General features: G+C 40.0%; 1 protein-coding gene across 1 annotated transcript; it reads right to left on the bottom strand.

Annotated features, from left to right (window-relative positions):
- Positions 1–1093: 1093 nt before the first annotated feature.
- Positions 1094–8879, bottom strand: LOC128563603 (zinc finger protein 639-like). The gene is given in 3 exon segments (XM_053559010.1): positions 1094–1881; positions 1884–2472; positions 8589–8879. Coding segments are annotated over 3 exon segments (1467 nt in total). The 5' UTR covers positions 8757–8879; the 3' UTR covers positions 1094–1171.
- Between the last annotated feature and the right edge of the window lie 493 nt (positions 8880–9372).

The following is a 9372-nucleotide window of genomic DNA, read 5'->3' as shown; positions in this document are numbered from 1 at the left end:
GTGATGTCATAGCTCACAGCAACCTCAAACTCTTGGGCTTAAGCAATACTCTTGCCTCAGCCTCCCAAGTAGCTGGGACTACAGGTGCCCCCCCCAAAGCGCTTGGCTATTTTTTCTTTTTCACTGTAGTTGTCATTGTTGTTTGGCAGACCCGGGCTGGGTTCGAACCTGTCAGCTCTGTTGTGTACGGCTGGCACCCTTGCTGCTGAGCTACAGGCGCCGAGCCTGCAGTGGTCTCTTAATTCTTCTCTGCTTTTCCTTGTGCTTCTTGTGCCATGTTTTCCAGGTGCCATTTAAAAGCAAACACTAGATTATTTCACTCTGTAGCTCCACATCCTTCAGTGGCTTTTCATCTCGCCAGGAGTAAAATCCAAGATTCTTCAAGTTCTCTGTAAGGTTGACACACACTTGTGATTCTCAGCTGCACCTCTGACCACATGTCTTAGGGCTCTTCCCCTCACTCACTAAGCTTCAGCCACAACGTCTCCCTTACTATTCCTCAGGGTCTTGAATGTATATTCCCTCTTTCTAAAATGATTTTGTCTTTGGTGGCTTATTCTTAACTTCATTCATATTTCTGTTTAAACATTACTTCATCAGAGAGGCCTCCCATGAACGCTGGACTGAAAGACCCTTCTTTCTTCTCTGTAATACTCAGTATTTTATTTATTCACTTGTTTACTTATTTATCTATTTATTATTTTTTTTGAGACAGAGTCTCAAGCTGTTGCCCTGGGTAGAGTGCCGTAGTGTCATAATTCAGAGCAACCTCCAACTCTAGGGCTCAAGTGATCCTCTTGCCTTAGTTTTTCTATTTTTATTAGAGATGGGGTCTTGCTTTTGCTCAGCCTGGTCTCTAACTCGTGAGCTCAAGCAATCCACCCACCCCAGCCTCCCAGAGTGCTAGGATTACAGGCATGAGACACCACGCCTGGCCTTCCTGCTTTATTTTATATTCTGTAGAGGTTAATGCAGCCTGACATACGTATTCATTATCTATCTCCAGCTCCTATATTATAAACCCCCTTACGCAAAGACTGCTTTTCTGTTTTTTATTTTTTATTTTATTTATTTATTTATTTTTTTGGTTTAAAATCATTTTAACATAGCAAAAAAAAGCTGAATTTATTATTTTACATTAACATTCTGTAAATTTAAATAAAGAGAATAATCATGTGGTCTCATGGACTGGAAGGTGACTTATTAACTCCCTTTCATTCCCAAACCTCATCAAGCAGTCACTACATTTATGAGGTAAGTCAGCTGAATGCTTGAAATCTAGATGAATTTTAAGATCTTCAATTTGTCCTGTTGAATATTCACAATATTGACATAAATAAATCCCTTCAGATAAATGTGAATTTAGATGCTTGCAATATTCTAGCATACTTGAAAAGCTTTTCCCACAGTCATCACAAACATGAGGAAAAATTTTAGTATGTTCAATAGCCACATGCCTATTAACATTGGTATGAAGTCTACTCCAAAAACCACATACTTGACATACAAAGAAGTTTTTACATTTGTCAAAGGTAATTTTGCTTAAGAGGCTATACTGTCCATGTTCTCCATTGTTATACTTATCACTTAATTCTATTAATTTACATGCATGCTCATTTACCACACGGCTATGCAAGTCTTCTGGGTCATTGGTTTCGTGTTCACAGAACTGACACAAATACTGCTCATCACAGCTGTGCTCCTGGAAGTGGAGGTAGAGTTCACTGCTTAAAGAGAACTGCACGTTACACTGCTCACACTAGTAGAGGTGACCACTAAAATGGGTGTCTGCAATGTGCTGGCTTAGGTTCTCAAAAATTACTGCCTTATAGTCACAGTATTTACAAATGCAGGGATCCTCTTCATGTAGTTTGGCATGTTTATCAGAAGCATGTTGGTAGAGAAACTTTCCTTGCATACTCGACACACATTTGAATCAGTACGTTTATGCTTCAGGATCATACGCTGCTTTAAATCAGAAAAATATTTGCTGTTGAACTCACAAAGTTCACATTTATAGAGGCCACTGCTATTAGCTCTCAGTAAAGGCCATTTCTGCTGAGCAGTCACATTCAAAGCCTGGCTCTTGTCAAGAATTTTACAAAGTTTATCTGGTGGCTCTTCATCCGTTTGGTCTTGGAGACTCTCGGAGGAATTGTTTTCTGTCTCTATATCATAGTCCTCGGAAATTGCATGCACTTCTACAGCAATTGGAACATCTTCAGCTGTGTGAACTTCTATAGGACTCTCCTCTTGGGTCTGTTGATTGACTGATTCAGGTGAGTCACACTCTTCATCGCAAATTTCAATATCAGCAGATTTTTCTGTAGGAAAGGAAGTGTGGTCTAGAATTCTAAGCACTGGACTAGGAACCAGGTAGTTCTGATTTCTGTTTCTGGCCTTGGTTCCATCTGTAAATTTTGGCAAGTCATTTGACGTCTCAGTATCAGAATCATCATCTACGGTCCTTTTCTGTTCCAGGATCCCTGCTAGTGTATCACATCATGTTTGTTAGATCTCTCCAGGCTACTGCAGGCTCTGGCAGTTTCTCACCATTCTCGTTTCTCATGACTTTGACAGTTTTGAGCAGTATTGGTCAGGTATTTTGTAGGCTGTTCCATTAATACAATCTGTTGGGATTTTCTTTTTTTTATTTTTTTTATTGTTGGGGATTCATTGAGGGTACAATAAGCCAGGTTACACTGATTGCAATTGTTAGGTAAAGTCCCTCTTGCAATCATGTCTTGCTCCCATAAAGTGTGACACACACCAAGGCCCCACCCACCTCCCTCCTTCCCTCTTTCTGTTTCCCCCCCCATAACCATAATTGTCATTAATTGTCCTCATATCAAAATTGAGTACATAGGATTCATGCTTCTCCATTCTTGTGATGCTTTACTAAGAATAATGTCTTCCACGTCCATCCAGGTTAATATGAAGGATGTAAAGTCTCCATTTTTTTTTTATTTTTATTTTTATTTTTTTGGTTTTTGGCCGGGGCTGGGTTTGAACCCGCCACCTCCGGCATATGGGACCGGCGCCCTACTCCTTGAGCCACAGGTGCCGCCCAGTCTCCATTTTTTTTAATGGCTGAATAGTATTCCATGGTATACATATACCACAGCTTGTTAATCCATTCCTGGGTTGGTGGGCATTTAGGCTGTTTCCACATTTTGGCGATTGTAAATTGAGCTGCAATAAACAGTCTAGTACAAGTGTCCTTATGATAAAAGGATTTTTTTCCTTCTGGGTAGATGCCCAGTAATGGGATTGCAGGATCAAATGGGAGGTCTAGCTTGAGTGCTTTGAGGTTTCTCCATACTTCCTTCCAGAAAGGTTGTACTAGTTTGCAGTGCCACCAGCAGTGTAAAAGTGTTCCCTTCTCTCCACATCCACGCCAGCATTTGCAGTTTTGAGATTTTGTGATGTGGGCCATTCTCACTGGGGTTAGATGATATCTCAGGGTTGTTTTGATTTGCATTTCTCTAATACATAGAGATAATGAACATTTTTTCATGTGTTTGTTAGCCATTTGTCTGTCGTCTTTAGAGAAATTTCTATTCATGTCTCTTGCCCATTGATATAAGGGATTGTTGGCTTTTTTCATGTGGATTAATTTGAGTTCTCTGTAGATCCTAGTTATCAAGCTTTTGTCTGATTGAAAATATGCAAATATCCTTTCCCATTGTGTAGGTTGTCTCTTTGCTTTGGTTATTGTCTCCTTAGCTGTACAGAAGCTTTTCAGTTTAATGAAGTCCCATTTGTTTATTTTTGTTGTTGTTGCCATTGCCATGGCAGTCTTCTTCATGAAGTCTTTCCCCAGGCCAATATCTTCCAGTGTTTTTCCTATGCTTTCTTGGAGGATTCTTATTGTTCCATGCCTTAAGTTTAAGTCCTTTATCCATCTTGAATCAATTTTTGTGAGTGGGGAAAGGTGTGGGTCCAGTTTCAGTCTTTTACATGTAGACATCCAGTTCTCCCAACACCATTTATTGAATAGGGAGTCTTTCCCCCAAGGTATGTTCTTGTTTGGTTTATCAAAGATTAGGTGGTTGTAAAATGTTAGTTTCATTCTTGGTTTTCAATTCAATTCCAAGTGTCTATGTCTCTGTTTTTGTGCCAGTACCATGCTGTCTTGAGCACTATGGCTTTGTAGTACAGACTAAAATCTGGTATGCTGATGCCCCCAGCTTTATTTTTGTTACAGAGAACTGCCTTAGCTATACGGGGTTTTTTCCGGTTCCATACAAAACGCAGAATCATTTTTTCCAAATCTTGAAAGTACGATGTTGGTATTTTGATAGGAATGGCATTGAATAGGTAGATTGCTTTGGGAAGTATAGACATTTTAACAATGTTGATTCTTCCCATCCATGAGGATGGTATGTTCTTCCATTTGTTAATATCCTCTGCTATTTCCTTTCTGAGGAGTTCATAGTTTCCTTTATAGAGGTCCTTCACCTCCTTCGTTAGGTATACTCCTAGGTATTTCATTTTCTTTGAAACTATGGTGAAGGGAGTTGTGTCCTTAATTAGCTTCTCATCTTGACTGTTATTGGTGTATACAAAGGCTACTGACTTGTGGACATTGATTTTATATCCTGAAACATTACTATATTTTTTGATGACTTCTAGGAGTCTTTTGGTTGAGTCTTTGGGGTTCTCTAAGTATAAGATCATGTCGTTAGCAAAGAGGGAGAGTTTGACCTCCTCTGCTCCCATTTGGATTCCCTTTATTTCCTTGTCTTGCCTAATTGTATTGGCTAGAACTTCCAGCACTATGTTGAATAGTAAAGGTGACAGAGGACAACCTTGTCTGGTTCCAGTTCTAAGAGGAAAAGCTTTCAGTTTTACTCCATTCAGTAAAATATTGGCTGTGGGTTTGTCATAGATAGCTTCAATCAGTTTTAGAAATGTGCCACCTATGCCTATACTCTTCAGTGTTCTAGTTAGAAAAGGATGCTGGATTTTATCAAATGCTTTTTCTGCATCTATTGAGAGGATCATGTGATCTTTGTTTTTGCCTCTGTTAATATGGTGGATAACGTTTATAGACTTGCGTATGTTAAACCAGCCTTGCATCCCTGAGATGAAGCCTACTTGATCATGATGAATGACTTTTTTGATGATAAGCTGTAATCTATTGGCTAGGATTTTGTTGAGAATTTTTGCGTCTATGTTCATGAGTGAGATTGGTCTGAAATTCTCCTTTTTGTTTGGGTCTTTTCCTGGTTTTGGTATCAGGGTGATGTTTGCTTCATAGAATGTGTTGGGGAAGATTCCTTCTTCCTCAATTTTTTGGAATAATTTCTGCAGTACAGGAATAAGCTCTTCCTTGAAGGTTTGATAGAATTCTGGAGTGAAGCCATCTGGACCAGGGCATTTTTTGGTTGGAAGATTTTTTATTGTTTCTTTGATCTCAGTGCTTGAAATTGGTCTGTTCAGGAGCTCTATTTCTTCCTGGCTAAGTCTAGGGAGAGGGTTTGATTCCAAATATTGATCCATTTCCTTCACATTGTCAAATTTCTGGGCATAGAGTTTCTGGTAGTATTCAGAGATGATTTCTTGTATCTCTGTGGGATCAGTTGTTATTTCCCCTTTATCATTTCTGATTGAGGTTACTAGAGATTTTACTTTTCTATTCCTCGTCAGTCTGGCCAATGGTTTATCTATTTTATTTATTTTTTCAAAAAACCAACTCCTTGTTTCATTAATTTTCTGAATGATTCTTTTGTTTTCAATTTCATTGATCTCTGATTTGATTTTGGATATTTCTTTTCTTCTACTGAGTTTAGGCTTCGATTGTTCTTCTTTTTCCAATTCCATAAGATCTCTTGTGAGATTGTTGATGTGCTCTCTTTCTGTTTTTCGAATGTAGGCATCTAAAGCGATGAATTTTCCTCTCAAAACTGCTTTTACAGTATCCCAGAGGTTTTGGTAGCTTGTGTCTTCATTGTTGTTATGCTCAAGGAAGTTAATGATTTCCTGTTTTATTTCTTCCTGCACCCATCTGTTATTCAACAGAAGATTGTTTAGTTTCCATGCCTTTGGGTGGGGTCGAGCATTTTTGTTAGAGTTGAGTTCCACCTTTAGTGCCTTATGGTCTGAGAAGATACAAGGTAACATTTCAATTCTTTTGATTCTGTTGATCTTTGTTTTGTGTCCCAGGATATGATCAATTTTGGAGAATGTTCCATGGGGTGATGAGAAGAATGTATATTCTTTATCTTTGGGGTGGAGTGTTCTATATGCATCTATCAAGCAGTGTTGTTCTAGGGTCTCATTTAAGTCTCTTATATCCTTGTTTAATTTCTGTTTGGAGGATCTGTCCAGCTCTGTAAGAGGAGTGTTAAGGTCCCCTGTTATTATGGTATTATCAGATATCATATTGCTCAGACTGAGTAAGGTCTGTTTCAAGAATCTGGGAGCATTTAAATTGGGTGCATAGATATTTAGAATTGAAATGTCTTCTTGTTGTATTTTTCCCTTGACCAATATAAAGTGACCATCTTTGTCTTTTTTGACTTTAGTTGCTTTAAATCCACATGTATCTGAAAATAAGATTGCAACTCCTCTTTTCTTCTGAATTCCATTTGCCTGAAATATTGTCTTCCAACCCTTGACTCGGAGCTTTAATTTGTCTTTTGAAGCCAGGTGTGTTTCTTGCAAACAGCAAATAGATGGCTTGTGTTTTTTAATCCAGTGAACCAATCTATGTCTCTTCAGTGGGGAATTCAAGCCATTAACATTTATTGAGATAATTGATAAGTGTGGTAGTATTCTATTCGTCTTATTTTGTGATAGTCCATTGCTTAGTTTTATCTTTTGCATCAGTGTGGAGGTTTGGTTCTGTCCTTTAATTTCTGAGTTCTTACTTTGCTGCTGATCCATTGTGGTGGTCAGTGTGCAGAACAGGTTGAAGTATTTCCTGTAGAGCTGGTCTTGTTGTGGCGAATTTCCTAAATGTTTGTATATCCGTAAATGATTTGATTTCTCCATCAATTTTTAAGCTTAGCTTAGCAGGGTACAGAATTCTGGGCTGGAAATTGTTCTGTTTAAGTAGATTAAAGGTAGATGACCATTGTCTTCTTGCTTGAAAAGTTTCATTAGAGAAGTCTTCGGTCAATCTGATGGATTTGCCCCTGTAGGTCAACTGGCGCTTACTCCTGGCAGCTTGCAGAATCTTTTCTTTTGTCTTGACTTTGGACAGGTTCATCACAATGTGTCTTGGAGAAGCTCGGTTAGAGTTGAGGTGACCTGGGGTCCGATAGCCCTCTGAAAGCAGTGTGTCAGAATCTTTGGTGATGTTTGGGAAATTTTCTTTTATAATATTCTCTAGTATGGCTTCCATTCCTCTGGGGCATTCTTCTTCCCCTTCTGGAATTCCTATAACTCGTATGTTGGAACGCTTCATAAAGTCCCATAATTCTGACAGTGAACGTTCTGCTTTCTCTCTCTTCTTTTCTGCCTCTTTTACTATCTGAGTTATCTCAAAAACTTTGTCTTCTACCTCTGAAATTCTTTCTTCTGCATGGTCTAACCTGTTGCTGATACTTTCCATTGCATCTTTAAGTTCCCTGATTGACTGTTTCATTTCCTTCAGCTCTGCTATATCCTTTTTATATTCTTCATATCGTTCATCTCTGATTTGATTCTGTTTTTGGATTTCCTTTTGGTTAATTTCCACTTTATTAGCAGTTTCCTTCATTGTTTCCATCATTTCTTTCATTGTTTTCAACATGTGTATTCTAAATTCCCTTTCTGTCATTCCTAACATTTGTGTATAGGTGGACTCCTCTGCAGTAGCTACATCATGGTCCCTTGGCGGGGTTGTTCTGGACTGGTTCTTCATGTTGCCTGGAGTTTTCTGCTGATTCTTCCTCATGGGTGATTTCTTTTATCTGTTTCCTTGCCCTAATTTTCCTTTCACTTCCTCTTGCTCTTTAAGTTCTCATGCCTGTGGACCTGTGTGCCAAAACCGGTCTCACTCTGCCCCTGAGGGTTAGGGCTGCAAGGCGGCTCAGACCCCGCCCTTAGGCTACTTGGTCGCTTTGTTACCAGCTCCCACCCAATTCCAGCTCTGCGACCCTGTGGGCGGAGCTTGCCTGGGCAGATCGCTCACAATGTCTGCCTGTGACCCAGAGCCAAACACTATTACCTCCGTCTGGCTCAGCGGCTCAGACTGGGGCCCTAGACAAAGGCCAAAGTTCTCCGCACTCCCACTCAGGCTCTCCCCAAGGCCGTTCAGCTGAGTGCCAAGTCCAAAGACACCAGAACAGTTCATAGGTAAGGCCTTTCTCGTTTGCAGTCTCGCTGCTACTGAACTTACAGTTGCGGGCGGGTTTAGACGGATTGAACACACGCGACCACTTGCCGGTTTTCCACTGTTTTAGTCCTCCTCTTGGGGTCCAGAAGTCTCTCGCTGACTCCCTGTATCCTCTCAGGGGTGATGATAGGCGGATCCCACCAGCCAGAGATGCCTGGAGTCCTATATCCCCAGACTCACGGTGCCCAGATGCAAGGAAGCTGTTACTCGGCTGCCATCTTGTTCAAAACCTCTGTTGGGATTTTCTTTTCAGTGACTAGACTTTGTTGTCAAAATATTTTAAGTCTGGCTGTCTCATAGAACAAACACTGTAACAATGGTCAGAAAAAATTCCATTGAATCCATCTGCAATTCTGCTTATTCCAGAGGAGTCTGAATAACGGGAAGGGTGTAAAGTCTTCCTTTTTCTTTTTTTAGGATACTCATTCATATCTTCTCAATTTGGTATAATTCTTACTTCTGGAGTGAAGAAAAAAAATTACAGGGAAGTTTTCACAGATGGCTAAAAAAAAATGCCAGGCCCCCAGGCACGGCCAGCCCGGCCCAGAGGGGCCGTGCGAGAGGGGCGACGCCGCTCAGGCCCTCGCACCCCGGGACAGTGACTAGGCCATGTTTTTTATTTTTTAACCAGTTATATCCTTTGTACTTAGAACAGTGACCAGAACATATCAGGCATGAAAAAGGAATCTCTTGAATGAATAAATAAAAAAGCTAACCAAGGAAAAGATTTCTCCTTTCACTAGTGGAAGTTTGCAGAGTGTTCTTTTAGATAATGTATAGGAAAGAGGCAAATGGCAGAAAGCTTTGAAAATTTTAGTAGTTATTGTTGCAGCCTTTTGGGAAGAGTACATGACACCATGTCAAAGAAGGATGGAGTCTTAGATTTGGAAGAAACCTGATAGGTCATCTAGAGCAACTCTCCATCTTGGCCCTGTATATCCAAAATTATCTCAAATATTTCACTACCCCAAGGAGCTATTCCCCATCCTTTTCAAAAACAGTTCCTCTATTCTTACATTTTGGTTTGAAATCTGTCATTTCTAAGT

Source organism: Nycticebus coucang, chromosome 13 (assembly GCF_027406575.1).
Source record: "Nycticebus coucang isolate mNycCou1 chromosome 13, mNycCou1.pri, whole genome shotgun sequence".
NCBI lineage: Eukaryota > Metazoa > Chordata > Mammalia > Primates > Lorisidae > Nycticebus > Nycticebus coucang.
The sequence above is the reverse complement of the archived record's forward strand: the minus strand, read 5'-3'. Positions and strand labels throughout refer to the sequence as shown.